Below are 22,148 nucleotides of genomic sequence, written 5' to 3'. Positions count from 1 at the left end.
GACGCTGTTCCGTAAGAACGGTCTTTAATACATATACCTTAATGGGTTCTTCTTCTTATCTTCTCGACAAGATCTTTTGGAATTTACAGTCACGCTCATCAATCAAAATCATCTGTCGATACATCTCTATATCTGCAGTAAAAGCTACAGGGTAGATGCGAAATCTTAATATAATTGACTGCAAATCGTCTTGCATAGTTGGACCAACTTTGAGATTATCGTTCAGTGAAATGTCACTAGTTGAGCATGCGGAATACTACTCTAGCTTTCTTAATAACTGGATGATGAGGCAAGTAATATCCTTGAATAATATTAGAGTTGCCTTCGATTTTCTTCATATGTCCCAAAGCTTCATATTCTTCAAGGAATGCCACATAATCTGTGCGTAACTTGGGACATCTATTTAACCTTTCTTCTAGTTGTAAACGCTGAACAGCTGTCTGATAAGAATCACCTAACTGGGTCACTTCTTGTTTGAATGGCAGTCTCACTATAAAGCGTCCTGTTGAATATCTTCTAGTGTTTGCGATAAAATGTTCTTCGTTCTCCCTTTCTTCTTTGGATAGCGGAGTTTCTTGAATATCCTCTATTTTCCAAACCTTCTGCAACTAATGGCTTAAATCATCGTTGTTGTGCAGAAAGAAAATTCGATGTTCTGGCGTGAAGTTGCTATACTTGGGCATCTGATATTGTCCTGAAACTATCCATCCTAACTCTGTATTTTGGAGAATTTGAAATGCTCTTGGGCGCACATGTTGTCCTGCTTTGAGTAGACTAAAGGAAACTCCAGCACCTAACAACAAATCAATCTTACCAGACTTGTTGAAATCCACTAACTGTAAATTCGGTGGAAAGTTCTATTCTTTAAGATCATATTAGCATCAGGTAAATTTCCCGCTATTTTGGGCAATACAAAACACTCAACATCTACACCAAAATCACTTACAGTAGAGAATACTTGTAACTTACTTCTGTATTTAGCGTTGCAACTTACATTTTTAATACCTTGTACAGGAACATTGATAGGAAATTTCTTTAATTTTAATCTTTGAATGAGAGATTCTGTTGCAAAATGAGATTGGGAACAACTATAAAGCAGAGCTCTAACCATATGTAATTTATCACTGCAATCTTTAACTTGAACAACTGCAGTTGAAAGTAAAACACGCACATTACTTTTAGGCTTCAAAGAGCGATAAGTACTAATATTAACAACTTCCTGTCCTTGAGACACTGACTTTTCCCCTACAGGTTCCGTAACAGAATCATTTTCAACTTTTGCAGCATGAATACGCGTAAGCTGTGATTTCTTAAAATTACTATGCAATAAGGTGTGATGCTTGAGATTACATATTTTGCATGCACTTAACGAACATTCTTTCGCTACATGGTTGACAACTTTCAAACAATTAAAACAAAGTATGTTCTGTTTCGCAAAACTTAATCTTTTGGATACACTTAATTTCTGAAATTCATTACACTTCTGTAACGCATGACTTTGTTGGCAAAACGAACACAAAATATTAGTACTCACATAAGATTGTCTAGCATTTTATACTTCCTTCGCAACATTAGATTTACTGAGATGTGACTTTGATTGCATAGACTTTACCAATTCTAAAGCCTGGCATTTATTTTCTAAAAGCACATGAAGTTCTTCTAAACTAGCAAGTTGTTCCCTATTTGTTTGATTTGCAGTCTTTACGTGTTTGCTCATTTAGCTTTTCCAAAACTAGCTGCGATAACAATATATCCTCTAAAGGAGTATATAACTTTAACGTTACAGTTTGATTTAATAATGTCTTTAAGTCCGTCACTGAATCTTTACTGACAGTCGGTACACATTCAGTAGACACCCTGTATTCGCGGTTGAATCACCTGATGAACTTCTATTGCTACTACTTGTCTTATCACCTGTTTCAACAATTGACGTCATTTTGCAAGAGTATCATAGTAAGTAGCTTCAAACAACTCTCTATCCTGTGTGTATTCATTGTTTTCGTCCTTTAATTCAAGCTGTTTTTGCACTTCATCATATTCTTGAAAATATTGGGTAAACGTGCACACCTAACTTTAATTTGCATTACATCACCGTTTGATCCAAATTGTTCAACAAATATTTTCATTCTTGTAAGGGAAGCTTTAGCTAGGCCTCTTGCTTTATAAGAGAATTTGTATTTGAATCCTTTGCTTGTGATATTTCTACCTGAAGTCCTTATAACAATAGACCTTTACACAAGTAAAAAAGAGAGAAAAAATACTTAGCCACGTGACTGCTATATATCACCTTTGTTTTTCTTCAGATTGCAATGCACAGCTGAATGCCTAAGCACTTACGTGATAAGTCCACTAGGTCAATTTTGCTTCTGATTCTTAACACTCAGTCTTTACACACACATAGTCAATATGAATGTTTGAATGATTCACTTATTCCTTTTCTTGGCACAACACTTCTTCCATCCGGCCCGGAGGACCAAAAAACTGTTTACGCTTATGTTCTTAAATGTTCGCGATAAACTTAACTGGTAATGGACTGTCTTGTAACAATGGCAACTTCCGACACTTGTATTTAGTTTTTATTGTAACTTACTAATCGCTGGTTATCACTAATACTTCAAATAAAAAACAAAGTACATATAATAACTGCACTAGTGTTCCTTGCATTTAAACAACAACTTGAAAATTCTGGAAGAAACGTTCGTGCCTCGTGACTTGTGCACCGACTCTCTTCAACACTTTCCATTTTGAATAACAAATGAAATCTAAATTTCGTAGAACAGTGTTTCCAGTTCTTTAAAAATATTACTACATAAGACTTAACAGAAGGTTAGCTAAGTTAAGCGAAAAAGGAACGAGAAAGCGTTGGGAGTAGCAGGATAGAGAATAACGACATAGATTATTACAAAATAAAAAGAAACTAGAGAATAAATTGGGTGAAATGAAATGGAGTCGTAAAGAAGTGGTAGAAAATATGATTTAAGTCTTTCACTAATGTGAAGGTGGTTTATGTGCTAGTAAAACGAGCCTAATACTTTCGTTTTTGTAGTGTTGCTTAATAAATATAAGTAATTTCTCTATAAAAGACGCGTCTTTTCTTTTTGGTCTTCTCCAACATAAAGATGAGTTGTTTCTTATTAAAGGAGCGTACCTTCGTTTACTACTTACTTCCTAGGTTTTGTACTAGTAACTTTGTTTCTAATATTTTGACACTAACACATCTCTTAGAGTGGTAAAGCGTATACAGATAGGACCAAGGTTAACTAATAACGTCGTAGTTCAAAATAGTAGTTTATATTTGAAATATGTCCTCTGTACCTTGTGATTTACTAAAATTGCAACATGGGCTGCTTAAGAAAATTTTACATATTGTAGTTGTATTTTGATGGCACTTCAACTTTACTTCAGTCACCTCAAAATATTTACCTGTACAATACGGAGTACAGATGGAATGTAAAATTACATAATATGAAACAAGATAAGCTACAGTCACACATATAAAACTTACGCATTTCTTTATTATTATTAATAAAAATTCATAGAGACTTCACCACGATTTAGTTTCTTTAAGTTTCATATTTAACCGTACCGCTGGGAATTTGATATTGTATCAAGTGATGGCTGTGATATTCCCTTGACAAAAGATGGTACATGCGTTCATAAACTGTGGAAGCTGTTCCCACAAGTTACTTTAGACATTGTGAAGATGTAGTACACTTCGCAGCAGCAACTTGACCTTGTAACGAATAATTACTAATTACACGATTACAGCTATCGAAAAGGGAAAAACCAATGGGAATTGAGAATTCAAACATCTTCCGAGAGGAAGACGGAAGTGGTATTAGTGTACAAGTTGGATATAAGGCTGTCGCTTGCGGGGGGCGTTCCGGGGCGATTGCCCCGGGCGCCGCGACCAGGCGGGCGCCGGGACAACAGATCAACAAAATTCAAGGAATTCAGATTATGTTGGTAAATTATTTTTTTAAATGAATGTTAATTCAGATATTTTAATAATGATCACGCCACGGCTAAGTAAAATTTATTAATTTTTTTATTTCATAAGGACAACACGATAGGCTTAATGCCCAGTTATAGTGTCGTGTACATACTTATCTAACATACACTATTATATATACACAAATATACGTCGTTTAATTATGCAGAAGTTATTGCCTGACAATTGTTTTGAACTTGTTTTCGGACATTACTAAATACATCCACTACACAAAATCGTTAGTGTATGTTATTATATGAAGCAGACATTCTCCACAAAGGGGACTTAAGTAATATGTTATTTCTTGCTTTTCTACAATAGAATGTCCAGTGTTTGCTGTTCTATCCCACCTATTGGGACACGTAATAATACTTCTGAAATTAATTCTGGACAGTCAATTTTACCGTTTAAGATCAAACACCCACCTCCTTTTTCTAATGTTTGAAAACTAAAATTCGTTAGTAAGTCTTCATAGGGGACAAACTTTGGGCAGAAACCGGTTTTCTTGTATGCAAACATTTTGTAAAAATAAATAAATAAATAAATAAATAAAATAAATAAATAAATAAATTAAAAAAATAAAAAATAAACTGTATATATTCTATTGCATCAGAATATTTAGTGACATTTGACGTCCAAACAGTACAACAGTATTCTAATTTTGACCTCACATACGAAAAATAAAACCTTATGAATGTTGATTCTTTGTAGAAATCCTATCCTATCCTATAAATTAAACCTAGGTTTCTATATGCACTACTCGTTATTGCGTCAACGTGTTGAGCAAAGGTTAGTTTGCTATAAAAGGTAACTTCTAGATCTTTGATAGTATTAGGGGTAGACAAGGAAGTGCCACTTATGATATAGGTAAAAACTAATTGGATTTTCTTTTGTCGTGAAAAATACACATTTACATTTGGACACATTCACGACTAATTTATTCTTATCACACCATATTTGAACTCTCTGTAGATCCTGTTGAAGTTTCAATAATTCAAAAACCATGTTTTATGGTTTAACTACAAAAGCTATTCACTTTAAAAAAAAATGACACAAAACCAACTACTTTTGTCTTACATTTTTGATCTTACATTCCATATTTAAATCTAGGAGTACAGAATAAACTCTGGTTCTTGTTCATAATACACTGGGGTTGGGGGGGGGTGGAATTCTCGCCTCGGGCGCTTACAACTCGCGCGACGGCTGTGGTTGAAAACAACTCAATCTGTCATGAAAGCAACAAATATTGTTGATCTTCTCTATCAACTGTTATTGGCTCTGCTGGAGCGATCACCTGAAAGTCATTAAGACGTAAACACGTCACAGAAGAGGGAATGTTCGTATTCAGTATGTGAGAGAGCTACAAAGAAAGGCCAGATTAGGACATTTAGAATTACTTCCGAGAAATAGTTGTTGAAACTAGGTAAGAAAAAATGTGTAAAATACTGTTACTGGGTTCAGGAACTCATTGTGCGTAATTCAGCATAATAAACATGACAAAGTTTTCAGATACATAGTATAGTGATCCAAAACTCATTTGTATGGCTATGTTAATTTATAGAATACATGCATATGAACCGCCACAAATCTACACGTCATTTGGAAACAACTTATACATACATTGAAAGTGCTGCGGAATATTTGTACTCAGGAGAGGAGTCCAATAATTTTCGACTAATAGCTACTTTGCGCACTGGACAGCATCGACGCACTTTTTTGGAGTTTGTTCAGGAATTAGATGATATAGAAGTACGTCAGGGGTACTAATAATTGTTGAATTAATAACTAATGACGCAGTAATTATTGAATCAATAACTAATAAAGCAATAATTATTGAGTCAATAACTAATGACGTAATAATTATTGACTCAATAACTGGTATTGGTATTGGTATTGAATAAGTATTGGTATTGATCAACACCAATATCATCTCTCTATGTCTTACGGTTTCCGAGATATGGTTCCTTATATCTCCCGAAATAAGAACTTTTTTGACCAATATCTCGGGAACGGTAAGAGGGAAGCGAAAAATTCCATCACTTGTTTTAGATAGTTTTTGATGCTCCATCGAATGGAGAGCTCAAAATTAAAAAAAAAAAGCAAATAACAGACAGACAGACACATACACACCCACCCACCCAACCACACACACACACACACATACACACACATACTGAAATAGAGCATTCGGTAGCGAACTTTTTAAGTTCGTTGAAAATTGATGTTCAAAGTAAACAAAAATATACAAATCCTTCGTCACTGTTTTACATACCTTAATTAATCCGCTTGAATTTCTACTATTGATATGACCATCACCAATGTAAAACTTCCTGATTTTTCTGGCAATCTCAGGAAATGCATCACGAGGAGCAGTCTCATTGTACATATACAGATATGGAGCAAGTGACTCAAAATTATCATTGACATATTGAAGTTTTTCTGGATCTAACAGAAATACTGAAAATAGCAAGATGCTAAATCATTAGTATGTGCCAAAAACAGAAAAAAGATAATAAAATAATTTAGTATATTCGATGATGTTAATGTATAACAAACTAGTAGTGGATAAAAGCGTATGATACAAAATAATAATAAAAATCAAAATAATTCTGGTAAATATGTTTATTAATGCAAAATACCAAGACGATTACACATAAATAGCAAATAAAAATGTATTTTGGATCAATTACAAAGGTAAGAAAAGGAATTGCGAGAGATGTCTCTAGGGGGAAAGTAAAGTATATTTTCTTAGTAGTTAAACAGAGTTAAGGAGAAGGCTTATCAAATGTTTCGTGTGAAAGTAACGTAATTCAAAACAACAAGCAAAATTAACAGGAGCGAATGACTGCAAACAGCGTAAGTCAAACAGGTTAAATTTAGAATAGGTCGGCTCCTGAGGTTTTAGAATAAGAATAATACTATTTACCAAATGACGAACAATGGACCATATATCAGATATAATTTCAATCAAATCCATTTAAGTTTAAATTTGGTGTAGCATGTCTCAACACTACGCCAAATGCACCACTAACTTGCATTTAAAATTTTGACATTAAATTTATAATAGGTAGAGAATTACCTTTTTTCTTAAAAAGGGAAAAGTAAAGATGTTCAAATTTAGTAAACTCTTCTAAAGTACTTGATCCATTTTTAAGTGAATAATTCTACTTTATTTTACCTGTCCATTACTTCAATTCATTTTAGAATGTTCCGAGTTATAGAACACAAGAGATTTTTGACATGTTACTTGAAACAAGAGCATAGTACTAAAGTGCAATTCCCGACTTCAGGGCCTTCACGGGCCTGCCACCAGGTAGCAGTTGAGTCAATATTTCTGTAAGCACAGGCTAGTAACGACTTACTCTAGCGTTAAGCAAGTGAACTAATTAATCTTACATATACAGTTTCCACAGGGAAAAAGTGAAATGTAACGCGATGACGACTTTCCCCACTTCTAGTAAATATCTATGGCGTCCCTTTACTTCCAAAAAAGTTACAATGGGCAAAGGTAGGCAAGGAGGACGTCGTAAGTTCATGCGTTCTCCTACTTTTTCACATCCACTTTTACCCTTGCAGTCTATATATCTTTGTAAGTCTCCCTTCTTTATAATCTTCAAATATCAACGAAAATCATTACAGAGAGAAACAATGGTAAATGTGGGAAGTCTTATATATATATACCCTAAAAGCACAATTACATAGCAGGCATATGCCTATCATGTTCCCTCAGGTACATGGGAATGTGTTTAGTATGTGCCTTATATACTTCTGAGAAACAAATCACATGGATGGCAAGTGATAGTCAGTCTATGTCCGCCCCTAGGCACATGCCTGACATGTACCTGCGGAACGTGCCTAGTATGTTCTAAGTATGTTCCCCATGCTGTAAGCGTCAATGAACCACAAAATTATTCTTCCAAAATATGTTAAATCGCCTATAGCGTAATATGTTTACAGCAAGGTGAGTCTAAACAACACTTTAAACAAGTAATATATATAAGGCTATCTTAGAGTGGGCACGAACCACCAACCTTTGGATTAAAAGCCGCGTGCTCTTCCGACTTGGCCACAGAGGCAATGAAGAGAACGTCGCTTGTAGAGGGATAAATTTTTGAGGTCTTTTGCATTCGGTCAAAAATGTAATGAAATTTGTGTTTTACGTCCCACGGATAGGGTAAAGGAGACGGTGATGATGAGTAATGAATGAAATGAAGAAAGTGGGAGGACACGGGAGAACCCCGAGAAAACCCACGCATATGGTGTTTGTCCACCACAAAGATCACTTGGCGGGAGCAGGGTTTGAGCCCGGGACCATATGCTCCAGAGGTGAACGTTCTACCACTGAGCCACCGCGGCCCTCGGCTAATCAGAGTGCTCCTTTAACCGCATATATTCGACTATAACCGTTTGGGATCAGATAAAATCTGCTCGCCATGTAATTTTATAACGAATTGACGAGTGTCTATTTACTTTATTTTATGGTTCTTACATATTCACTTTCAAATCATCAGCGATAGTTGCCATCTAATAAAGTTGATGCGTTTATTGCTTCTAGTACACAATCGCTTAGAAAAAGAAACAACAAATGCATCAAATGTGGGAGATGAATTAGGACACCTAAATGGAGAATGCCTAGCACATCTTGTGCTGTTAGGGTATCTGGAACAATATGTACCTAAAGGACGTACCTAGAACATGACAGATATGTCCAAGTGACGACATAAAAAGAAATGACTGTTAGAGTGCGAAACTGAACCAGGTATATAAATGCTATATTTGTGGTTCATAGTTGCAAATATCAATTAGGTGTAATAAGTACCTAAAACTGTAGGTAGCTGAAGTGCATACTTAGCACATGAATATCATATGTGCCAAGTGTCGGGTACCTAAAAAGTAGTTGTAACACCTAAATGGTACATGCCTAGCACATCGTGTGCTGTAAGGGTATAGAGTAGAGGGGGCAAGAATACTATTCCCTAAAAACAGGGTAATATATTCGCGTATGGCAATAATGCGTCACGTGGAGTTTGATATTAATGTCGTCTAGAACCTAAACAAATTTGGCTGTGCTGTGGAAAACTACAAGCTATCCAGGTAAATATTTATGTTTTTCTAATAGTTTGCTATTGGGACATAAGTACTTAAGGAATAACTTACAAAATTTTTTAATGATTTCTAAGTACTGTAAAGCGTTAGATTCTAACATATCCATTGTTTGACACGTTGGAGTAAATTGACTTTCTTCCAACAGTTGGCTGTGCAACATCACGGGAAAATCCATTATGTAGTTAGGGGGTAAGGGTACGCAGATACCTACGGGAAAAGGATACGTGTGCGTAGTCTTGCCCCTTCTTTTCAATGAAAAAATATCCAATTTGATTTAAATCTAACAATCAAAAAATAATGTAGATTCTGTTGTAATAGACAGTGACGGCAAACGCTACGATTACTGGTTCCCATATGTAGCCCATAACGTTAAGAATTCTGAAGAATCCTCCTGATATTTTGTTATGTACGAGGGACAAACTGTTATTCTAAGTACCACTCCTAACATAACAATATCTAAGGTGGTGTTTGAGTTTTCGAAACAGATAATAGTCTGAGGCAGTTAAATCTGCAGTTATTCAATAACAGTAGGCTTGCTTATTTTATACAGGTTTCAGATTAGGGATGGCCTTTTTCCAAAAATCTGTTTTTCGATTTTCGGAAATTTTATTTTTCGTTTTTTCGTTTTTCGGTTTTTCGAAACATTTTTCGTTTTTCGTTTTTTCGAAAAAATTTTCGTTTTTCGTTTTTCGAAAAAATTTTCGTTTTTCGTTTTTTCGACAAAATTTTCGTTTTCGGTTTTCGTTTTCCGAAAATTTTTCGTTTTTCGTTTTCCGAAAAATTTTTCGTTTTTCGTTTTTTCGAAAAAATTTTCGTTTTTCGGAAAATTTTTCGTTTTTCGTTTTCGAAAAAATGTGGCCATCCCTAATTTCATGACGTTTTATAGACAGTAAGATCTAATTTGGTTTATTTTCTAAAATTACAGTATTCTTAATTCTCTTTGCAATATTTAAAGTCCAAGTACATTGCTTGAACCGTAATAGAACTCATTGTTAAATAATATCAAGAATCAGCATTATAGAAATAAAAATTACCAAAATACAAATTATCCGTGGCACTAAAATATAAAGTGATTTTAATATACATAGGGTGTTAATTTTGTACAAAAATCACTAGTGAAATACTTGGAATTAAATTAAATAAATACCACTATTGTTAATTTGATCTGTTGTAGCTCTAAAACTATGTACACTCATGTCCAAAATTATTGTCGCATGTCTATAAATATGTTGTTGTAGGAGTATAATTTGATAACGAATTCGCCCGGTATTTCTTATAAAGTTAGTATGTGTATAATCGGCAAAGACATGTATGTGGCAAATTTCATGTCAAAAGAGCAGTAAATAAGAACAATAAAACGAAAAATAAAACTTTCTTGTCCATTTAGCAACATTTTGTTTTAATTTTCGTATTTTCGTATTTATTATTCTTTTCCTGTGATATTTACCATAAATACACATTTCCCGATTATACACATAGTATCAGTATTAAAAGTACCCTGCAAAATCATTATCAAATTATATTCTTACAAGAAGAACAGTTATAGATATGCGACAATCATTTTGGACATGAGTGTACCTATCGAAGTAGTTCGAGAGCCTTTGATACAAACTAATAAGAAGCTTAAAAATTAATATGGACTCCATATAAATGTACATGTTTTACAATCTTGAATCACGTGCACACATTTTATGCAAGAAATGTAGAAATGGGAATACAGTGTTCAGTAAGTAGACTTCCTCAACCATATTCGTTATACATGTTCCGTAGGATTCTGATAAATGGATAGCACATACTTTACTTTCTAAGGAAGTCTTCGGACAACCTTTTATAGGTTCATAGTTTTTGAACTACATAAAATCCAAAGTTGCTTATCATTTTCGGGAGTTTATAACTCTGATTTTGCTGTTTCCAACATTTGTTCATAAATAATTACTAATAAGTATTAAAACCAAATTTAAATCAATTATAAAAATATACACATAGTTTTAATGTGATTTCACTGAACAGTGACTTGTGATATAGATGCACATAACAATTAAAATCCAACCCTTTCCTCTGGCTTTGTGATTAGCATATGCGCCTTTGGTGCACGTGGGCCCGGGTTCAATCATCAGTGAGAGAATATTGAAAGAATTACAATGGTGCGGAACATACTTTATCCACGTTTCTTATACCCCGGGGTTGGAAAAATTAAACTTCAAGAATTATACATCAAAAATTAAAACTATTAATTAAAATTATTAATATTATGTTTCATCAAGGACTAAAGCCTGTGACAAACATCTTGGCATTTCAGCTAAACGAATAAAACGCAAGCTCTGGGGCCAAGTTGCCAAGTGGTAAAAGGGTGTGGCTATGGCTAAGCAGACAAACTACAGCGCGATCAGATGACAGGAGATAGACGTGAATGTGTACAAAGTAAATGTGGCAATATCGCTGGCCTCTCATTTGCTAGCAGCATTTAAAGGGAACTTGAAGCTCCGCCTTTAAATGCCAAGATGTTTATCACGCCGTTTAATTTGAAAATAATAAGCCCAATAGTATACACCTCATACAAGCACTACTCTTGAGATTTCATGAAATCTACTTTTCGACCTCACTCATTCTTCATGTTCCTGTTTTAAAAAAAACAACAGCATATTAACGTGTTCAGGTGTGATTCTACTTCTTCGCGAACTTGCAATCATTCCAGCTGTTGAGAACACTCTTTCTGCGGGAACTGACGTTGCTGGAAGAACCAAATACTTTCTGGCCAATTTTGAGAGTATGGGAAATCTGTGTTCATTTTTCTTCCACCACTGTAATGGGTCATCTGAGGGTCGTATTTGTGGGTCCGACAAATAAGAGTTTACTTCATCAGTATGACTTGAAGATTGAAGAGTAGTGTATTGGTCTCCAAGCAACATATCCACCACGCTACGGATTTCTTGTTGATCATCTTTCCTCGAATCATCACTGATACTCTTCGACTTTTCTTCAATGAATAATGTTTCAAGAGCAAGTTGCGTTCTTACGTTCACTAGTAAGAAATGGTAAGTGCTTATATCGCGGATCAAGGACAGCTGCTATCATCAAAACGGACTTAGACATCTTCTTTATGTCTGTGCAACTTAAGTCTAAGCGTAGCTTTAAATCTTCAGCTATTTCCACTTTCATCTTTTTAATAATTTCTAAATCTTCGTCTTTCAGAGTAAGGTGACGTGTTACAAGACTATACGCTATAGGAAGCACACTAGAAAGAGTAACATGTTCTTGGCTGCAAATAACTGTAGTTGCTGCTTTCAGAGGTTGCAAACACTTTACAAGCTCCTCCAACACTTTCCACTTGTCACTAGAAATTTCAAATTTACTTACATCACTTGATGATGTAAGAGTTCTGTCCATTAAAATGTCTACCACGGCACGGCGTTGTTCTGTAAGTCGAGCAATCATGTCGTACGCACTATTCCACCTGGTTTTAACATGTTGTATTAATTTGTGTTTTGGAAGCTCGAACAGTTCTTGTCTTTTACATAATTCATTGGAGGCTAAAGGACTGTGTTTAAAGTGTGCTACTATGATAGAACACAATTTTAAGATGTCATCTACTTCGACTATTGATAGTCCCTTGTTGATGGATAATTGCAATATATGGGCAAAACAACGTACGCTTTCATACGGTAAGCAAGCCGTCGCTCCTACTATGTTGCTTGCATTGTCATGCACGATACCACAGATTTTGTCTTGAATTTTCCAATCATATATACTGTCTTGTAGCGTGTCAGCAAGATTTCTTGCTGTATGTCTTTCTTCCATTTCAACTGTTTCTAGAACAAAATTTATTAATTTAATTTCTTCTGTTAAAGTGTGTGCAGTAATTGTGATGTAAGACTGTGTGGCTGTAGAGGTCCAACAATCAGTTGTTAACGCGATATAATCTGCATTAGCAAGTTTCCGCATAACATTACTTTTGCACTTACTGTATCCACCCGACGAGTGATAGTCTGGCGAGACGGAACGTGATAGTTTGGCTCAACACTTGCCATGAGTTCGCGGAATCCTCTACCTTCGACTGTAGATAATAGCAAAAGATCATCAACAATCATTTTCGTTATTTTATCGTCCAATAACTCACTTCGCGATGGCGGACAGGGCCGGTTACTTGGGTAAAATGTTGGGATTTTACTTTGTTTTTTTCTCAATTTAATTCTCTCACTTTCTAATAACGGAACACTTGGCTGAGAAGTGGAAACTACATCACTTATTCCCGATGTACTTCGTTGGGATGTGGAAACAATGAGTGTAATATTAGAAGCATCACTTATACTAGAAGCGCTTCGTGTAACATCCATAGATGACATCGATGCAATGCCACTTTCCACATTTGGCTCTGAATGTGATCTGGAATAATAATACAATTCTGAATATAGAAACGGAATGTACAAGTCAAATATAACATAATACAGTACAATGCAAAATATACCATTGAATATTAAGCGACAGTAAGGAATAATCGAAATAAAGGGTATACCTATGGGTCACTGCACTGAAGTTTCTCGCTACCACTGTGGCATGTAGCTATTATAGAAATGTTTATTTATGATATATTGACAAAATTATAATAGGCGTTTACGGGGAACTTAGTACAAACAACACTCACCCCATAGAGAAAATTATCACCTGTCGACCTCTTTTTATTAGAAATGACTATACCATATTGTAAGTTGTTAATAAAATATATATTTATAAAATATAAAAGAAATATCGCTTGAGCATTTCTTAATAGTCTTCTGAAAAGAAAACTTGATCCCATGAGAAAATTACTCCTCGGTTTTTTCATAAAAAATCACGACACATTGTAAGGTTTAATGAAATATGATCACAAGCCTCTGAACCGATTTTGAGAAAGGTGTCCTAAAAGAAAAGTAAACCACTTCTTCATGAGCGCTGACTCTAACAAGTGAGATAGGCACAAGGAGCCTGAGCTCCCTCAAATTCGTTTTGGACTATGCATTTGTATTAAAATTCTCCTCAGTGTTTTGTTAGATGAAATTTGACACACCTGAATGGGTCTCCGCATAAGTTACACAGAAATCGGCACCATTGTAGCATTGTGGACTTTTTCAAATTAAATCAGATTTTGTAGGGTTCTTAATGAAATGTGTACTTATGAAGTATAATCGAATCGCTTAAGTAGTTTCAAGAATATCGATCGAGAAAAAACTTACATCAAGAATAAATTACCTTTTCTGGATTTTTCTAGAAAAAAATATTGTTACTGTATTATAAGGTTGTTAATGAAATATTGATGTACGAAATATAAACGAAATCGTCAGAACCGTTTTTAAGAAATTCGCCACTTTTAAGTTGAACGTCCATCGGTTACTTCCCGAGGGTAAGGAAAATTGTGGTGATGATAATAAACAAACCAGTAGAATGAAGAAACTGAGGGAAGTAGGAGAATTCTGATAAAATCCATGCACATGGTGTTTATACACTATAAATCTCACTTGGCACGAGCTAGGATCTAACCAAGGATCCCATACTCTTGAGGTGAGCACTCTATCACTGAGCCACCGCGGCCCTGTACATTTTTCTTACCCTTAAGTATACTACTTTTTTGAGAGTAGATAGATCAAAATCTCCCTAGAGAATCTTTTAAAAAAATCTTTTTGATTGAGGTACGGTTAACGGTATGCGTTCTAGGCGAGTCTAAATACACCAGGTCGGGACAGATGAACGGAACGGATAGACATCCGAATTTCAGTTTTGTGGTATGCAGGGAACATAAAACGTGTAAAGCCGTTGATTATTTTAATTACCAAGTTTTCTTCGCTCATAACTCAAAAGTAGAAAGGAACATAATCTAATTTTTAAAAATTCGAACTGACACATAGGTTTCATAGTTTTTAGTAATAAGTTTAATCTCAAAACTCATGCATTTTCATAGCAGGTACTATAAATGTTGATAATACGAGGTACGACAATAAAGTAGTAAGAATGTCTCTCTTTTTTTAACTGATGCTGGCAACCTGCATACTGAAATGCCGCCAGCGTGTGACGAGCCGGCTCCAGTAGTACAGCACGTGACACTCTAGAGGTTGAAACGTGCAGTCGTGTGTTGGACCCCCGTCACAACAATAGAAGCACGTAATATTGAGCAGCGCTACGCAATCTCCTTCTGCGTGAAACTTGGTGAGACTACCGCGGTAACGTACCGGAAGCTTCAGCAGGCCTTTGGAAATGAAATGTTATCAATGGCACAGGTGTATCGTTGGCACAAAATGTTTGCGGAACGCAGAACAAAAATCAAAGATGAACACCGCAGTGTGCGACCCACAACAACACGAACGGAAGAGAACACAGACAGGGTGAGGAACTTGTGCGAGCAGATAGACGATTAACCGTGAAAATGATTGCGAATGAACTGAATATGAATCGAGAAACAGTGCCTCTGATATTAACTGAAAATTTGGAAACGCGAAAAGTATGTGCCAAACTGGTTCCGAAAAATCTCACACAGCAACAAAAAGATAACCGGAGGACTGTGGCGGCTGATTTGTTGGACCAAATGGAATCTAACCCGGATTTACTAAAATTATCACTACTGATAAAAGTTGTTTTTTTCAATATGACCCCAAAACGAAACGTCAAAGTGCACAATGGTGTTGGAAAGATTCACCACGACCAAAGAAAGCCCGCATTTCGAAGTCCAAGGTGAAAGGCATACTTGTGTGCTTTTTTGACTCGAGGGAAATTGTTCATAAAGAGTGGGTACCTCCCGAGTAGACAGTAAATCAACATTTCCACACAGATATTCTCGTAAGATTTCGAAAACGCATCTGTCGTGTTCATCCAGAGATTGCTGACACCTGGATTCTTCATTACGATAATGCACCAGCCCGTATTGCATTGTCTGTTCGGCAGTATTTGGCATCAAAATCCATTACAGTACTACCACACCCTGCTTATTTACCGGGCATCGCCCCGTGTGATTTTTTCTGTTCCCAAAGGTGAAAGCAGTTCTTAAAAAACACCATTTTGAAGCAGAAACAGACATTCAAACAACGGTAGCACGGGCTTTGGCAGGCATCCCAAAAGATGACTTCCAGAGATGCTACCAATAATGAAAACGCCGATGGAGTAAGTGTGTGGAGGCACAAGGGGATTACTTTGATGGTGATCACATTGTGGTTGGTTAAAAATGTAAGTAAAGTTGTTTTTTCTTTCAACAATTCTCATTACTTTATTGTCAGCCCTCGTAAAATTTCGAGGCGAAATTGGAACTAGTACTACCATATACAATACTTTAAATGTGAGATTTTAAAAAAGTTAGATCACGTTCTAACATGAAGGAGAAAAAATGATTACAAACAATCCATTCAGGACTGTAAGTGGGGGCATTTGAGAGAAATAGAACAAAATGTTATATTTTTTTCATAAAATATTTAACATGCAAAAATTATGAATAATAGTTCGTGTTCCTTCAGTATTTGTTCTCATCAGCCTCTTAATAAAAACCTACATTTTTGCTGCATTTGTATTCTGAGTTTCATATCAATTTTGTTCAGTCATTATAACTTCAAAAGGCATGATAAGGTTATAAACAGGCCCGTATCCAGGGGGTCTAGGCCCCTCCTAAATTTTGGCTGTCCCCCTAAAATTTTCACGATAGACTGGCAAATGAACTATAATATGGTAATGAACTATAATATGGTTGCATCGGCCCCCCCTAACTTCAGCCGGGCCCCCGTACATTTTTTGGGCTGGCTACAGGCCTGGTTATAAATAGAAAGAAATGTAGTTTAACAGTACAGGAAGGACATGAATTCTCTCAGTGATGCACTCCACTACTAACCCGGGAAAGCCCATACTTACTACAAAGTGGGTATTGAATAATTTTCTTGTTTTTTGCGTCCTTTATAGACACTAAATGGAAATTATGGGAAAAATATTTCCATACGTGTAGCCAATGCGGAGAAACAGGGTTTCCCCTGTAGGGGACACTGGGCATTAGAAATACAATAGGCATATAGTGAAACGACTATTGACTTAAAAGATAGAGGTTTTATTGTAAATAAAATATAAATGAACACAAATATCACGTATACATAGAATAACTATACAAAATGCGAAACATTAAATACGGATATTCTGGTAATAACATTTCAATACGCTGCCCAAAGCAATGTAATAGCATTACAGAACGCAAATTACAATAGGGATCTTCATTGTTTACTTTTGGCTGTGAAAGTCATACCAACAAGGAACATGTAACCCAATCTCACAGTATTCGCACATGATTCTTGTGTGTTTGTCGCACAAACCACACCTCTTTATGCGCACTTCTGTTGTAAGAGACACTTCTGGATGGTACAGTCAGCGACAGTAGAAACTGGAGGTTGGATACATAAGAAATGATAGCTTTTTCCAGTAGCAGAATAGTTTCACTCGATGTCTGATAGTCGGACAACCAACATGACAGCAAATACGTGCCCGAAAACATAACATGCCAGGATATTCCTCCATTCGGAGGAAAAAGTATTACTATCTGAGAGCATCACTTAGAGAAACAACCACGAGATAAATCTGCAGAAAATCCATTCACTTTAAGATCAAAGAGATAGGAATTAATGCAAAGGAAACGAAAAGAATAATACGCATCATACAGAGACCGAAAAAGTATGGAAAGCTAAACAAAATGAGAAAAGAAGGAAAGAGGGAAAGGAAAGAGCAAAAGACATGGGAATAAATTAAATTTTAACACTTAAGGATAAACAGTGTCCGTCTTTCCTCCTGCCCGCTGTATCCGTCCTGGTTTTTCTCCCTTCATAGGATAAATCTCATTCAGCATCAAACGCGAACATCATTTATAGTGTTTAATTCCTTGAAAAAAGTTAACTCCATCCAGGCCGAGACTCGAACCCCGGACCCTTAGAACGACAGTCAGACGCTCTAACCACTTACCTACACACGCTAGGTCAACTACGTGCGTTTATAAACCAGTCATTACCCGCGCTGTTATCAAACGTCTTAAATCAGCCAATGTCGGGAGTTACCCCAGTTACACTTGAAGTTTGAATTTTATTTACGGCCTTTAGCCATCTACGGCAACAGGCCCCATGTTTTCATTACACGCATTTGTTCTGTAGATTAAAATCAAGAATAACTTAACCTATACTCTTACTTATTGTTGTCTATATATATATATATATATATATATATATATATATATATATATATAGAGAGAGAGAGAGAGAGAGAGGTATATAAAAGTCGTATTAATGGGGGTTAAAAGACTGATTTCGTAACCTTGAAATGGGTCTTCAAGACGGTGATCGCACCACTACTGACATCTTAGAAATAAAGCTTCGAAACGCTTATTTGCACGTTGTGCCGTGGATAAGTCGGTAAGGTGTCTGCTTGTTGAATAGGCAACTCGAGTTCGAGTCTCGAATACACCAATTACTTTTTCCTTCAAAATACATTTCTATATTTTTATATATGTTATTAATAATTGCTTTCTTGCATTTTTTGTAAATTATCTTAAATTACTGAAGGTTCAGTAAAATCAAGAAGGTTAAAATACATATATATGATTGTTTTATCCGTATGTACAGTCCAGAGATGGAGCGGGTCGGGAGGCCACGGGTCAACAGAACGTGACCCACTGCAACCCCTCACCCACCAGGACCCACTCTGTCTTAACAACGTATTACGACCCACAGACTCATTCTGCTCAGTGCATTGTAGACAGCTTCTGAACACTGGTGAATTTGTCTACTTTCAAGGCATCCTTTTTCTTTTCATTTGTTTCTATTGACAAAAGAACTTCAGGCAATTTTAAATATTGATATTTGCAACTGTAATAATAGCAATAGAACTTATTTGAGACGCAGCCTGTGATTTCTTAGAGGAGCTAACTACTGGGAAAAATGTTTGAATCATGTGTAATATATGAATTATTATATAAAAAATTGAATGTAACTATGTCTGCATGATCATCATATTCAAATTGCAAAGTCAAATGAAATGATTTTTGGTATATACTTAGGCCTCAATCTCAACTAGGAAGTTATCATACATGTATCCGTTTCATTATATTACATATTCTAAGAGGGTCCGAATTTTTGCGAAAATTTTAGTATCTCACAAGCCGTTCAAGTTGGAGAGCTGATATTCAGTATATTAATTCTTTATCTAATATAAATAAAATAAAGAGTTTGTTTGTGTGTTTGTCTGTATGTCTGTCTGCCTGTCTGTGTGCGGCCTGGGAACCAGACGAGTGGACCGAGAGTTACCAAATTTTGGTCAGGGGCACCTTGACCTAATCCCCAGATCAAGACGAAGCCGTTTTCTTTTCAAATTTCGAACCAGAGGGGTCTCAGTGGGGCTTTTACCGGAACCGGCTTGGGAACCAGACAAATAGACCGAGTTACCAAATTTTAGTCACAAATACCTTGATCCACGCTCCAGATCAGAGTTAAACGTTTTTCTCAAAATTCGAATCAGGGGGTCTCAGGGGAGCGTTTATCGGGACATGTAAAAGTAGTAGAAAATTTCCGATATTAGTGTCGAATTCATAGTTCTCGCGGTCGCTGAAATCAATAATGAAGCTCCTCTCGCAATAAACTTCCAAATTCAAGCTATTCGGCTCCTTGCCAGGGGTCATCGCGGGGGGGGGGGAAATATCGAAACATATAAAAGTAATCCAAAATGACCAATTTTAGCGTCAAATACATAGTTTTCGCGGTCGCTGAAATCAATGGTGACACTTCCATTAGCAATGAATTGCAAATTTAATAACAAATGTATGCGGACCGGGACTCAGCGGCAATGGGGAGGGGGAGAAATACCGAGACATGTAAAAAATAGCCCAAAATGTCCGATATTAGTGACAATTCCATAGTTTTTGCGCTCGCTGAAATCAATGGTGACACTTCCATTAGCGATGACTTGCAAATTCAGGTGAAATTGTATGCGGGCCCGGGTCACATGTGGGGGAGGTTACCGAGATATGTAACAATTATCTAAAATGACCGATATAAGTGACAAATCCATAGCTTTCGTGGTCGCTGAGCTCAATGGTGAAACTCCGAGCGCATTCACCTAATTCGGCTAAGGGCCGGAAGTCACGGGGGGGGTCGACACCGAGACACGAAAAAGTAATCCAAAATGACCGATATTAGTGTGAAATCCATAGTTTTCACGGTCGCTGAAATCAATGGTGACATTTCCATTAGCGATTACTCAAAATCAGCTATCATTATATGCGGTCCGGAGTCACCGGGTGATACCGAAACATGTAAAAATAATCCAAAATGACCTATATTAGTGTCAAATCCTTAGTTTTCACGGTCGCTGAGATGAATGCTGATTCTTCCAGAGGCGTTGACTTCTAAATACAACTCCCATCAGCTGGGGACCAGAGACGTTCTTTTTAAATTTCAAACAGGGGTGTCTCAGGGCGCGTTTACAGTGATATGTAAAAGTAGTAGAAAATTACCGATATTTTATCGTTTCGTTGTTCAGTATGTTTACATAGATATTTTATTTGACCCTTTCGAAAAGTAGGTATTTCAGCTAGTTATTAATAAATGCAAGATATAAATTATTAATAATATACAGGGATAAAATTTTTAAAGCTGACGCCCGAAAGACAAGAAGAAGTGAACCGAAGTGATTGAAATTGTGAAGAGATTGCAGACGTAAAATGGGGGTACGGGTTTCGTATTTTCATAAAGAAAAACGGTTGGGTGGTGCACGGACCCCTCCAAACCTTTGACCACGAAATGTGAAAAGTGTTAGTAACACTAGGTCAAATGTGTAAAGGACATGAAGAATTGCAGGGAAACTTTACGTGTTGACAATACGCAAGAAATAAATGAATACTGTTTTTTATTTTCTGCGGAAAAACGGTTTTAGAGGGCAAAACTATCACCGAAAATTTTGAAAGTTTACGCCCGAAAGGCAAGAAGAATTGAACCGAAGTGAATGAAATTATGCACAGATATTTTACACACAAAATAAGGGAATACGAATTTCGTATTTTCCTGGAAAAAAGATGGTTGGGTGGGGCACGGAGTCCTCCAAACATTTGATCACGAAAACATTGTAAGCGTTAAAGGTGCCTCCCGAAATATTATAAAATACTATATATACTGTTTGTGCTTACTGTTGATCTTCCAAATTTGAAAAATCAGATGGATACACTTGTGAAACACGAAAGGTCTTATTTTACATATCCAATATCTACACACAATTCCTTTCGCTTCTGTCCACTCCTTCCGCCACCAGACGCCTCGGTCCATCCATTTTTTTTCTTTGCAGGAAAATACGAAACACGTATTCCTTCATCTTACCTCTACAATATTTGAGCACAGTTTCATTCACTTCGGTCCACTTGCTTTTGCCTTTTGGGCGTCAATTTTCCAAATTTTGTGTGAGGTACTTTTCCCCTTTACCGTTTTTCCACAGAAAATAAAAAAACGCATTAGTTTTTATTCGCATATTGTCAATACACAAAATTTCGTTGCAATTCTTCATGTTCTGTAGGCACTTCTGGCATACTATTATTAGCACTTTTGATATTTCGTGATCAAAGATTTGGAGGGTTCTGTGGCCCACCTAACCGTTTTTCCAGGAAAATACGAAACCCGTATTCCCTCATTTTATGTCTACAATATATGTGCACAATTTCATTCACTTCGGTCCACTTGTATTTACCTTTCGGGCGTCAACTCTCAAAATTTTGGGTCTGGTTTATCGCCCCCTGAAACAACTTTACCACAGAAAATAAAAATACACGTATTAGTTTATTTTATGTATAGTATCTACCTACCAAATTTTATCAAAATCGGAGTGTTACACTTGGGAAGTGTTACTTTTCAGTCATTGTAGAATTATTTTCCTTGTTTTTCCATCAATAAGAAATTGCCTGACAAGTAAAGGGTCCAAATGGATGACTCGAGTTGCGGGATGACACTTAGTGCGACTGATAGAGGATATAGAAATATGTATATGTGCAAAGTTATAAGGGTTGAACGCCATAAGAAACGGAGGGGGGTCA

The 22,148-nt window shown here is 36.2% G+C and overlaps 1 protein-coding gene across 1 annotated transcript in view; it reads right to left on the bottom strand.

The window, feature by feature from the left end:
• Positions 1-22,148, bottom strand: part of LOC145688923 (venom carboxylesterase-6-like) — a 117,682-nt gene that overhangs the window by 15,608 nt on the left and 79,926 nt on the right. The window contains exon 3 of the mRNA XM_081763091.1: positions 6,264-6,448. Within this exon, the coding sequence (XP_081619217.1) occupies positions 6,264-6,448 (185 nt within the window). The remainder of the gene's footprint in view (positions 1-6,263; positions 6,449-22,148) is intronic.

This window comes from Thermobia domestica, chromosome 7, assembly GCF_964235325.1.
Source record: "Thermobia domestica chromosome 7, izTheDome1.hap1.1, whole genome shotgun sequence".
NCBI classification, from domain to species: domain Eukaryota; kingdom Metazoa; phylum Arthropoda; class Insecta; order Zygentoma; family Lepismatidae; genus Thermobia; species Thermobia domestica.
The sequence above is the reverse complement of the archived record's forward strand: the minus strand, read 5'-3'. Positions and strand labels throughout refer to the sequence as shown.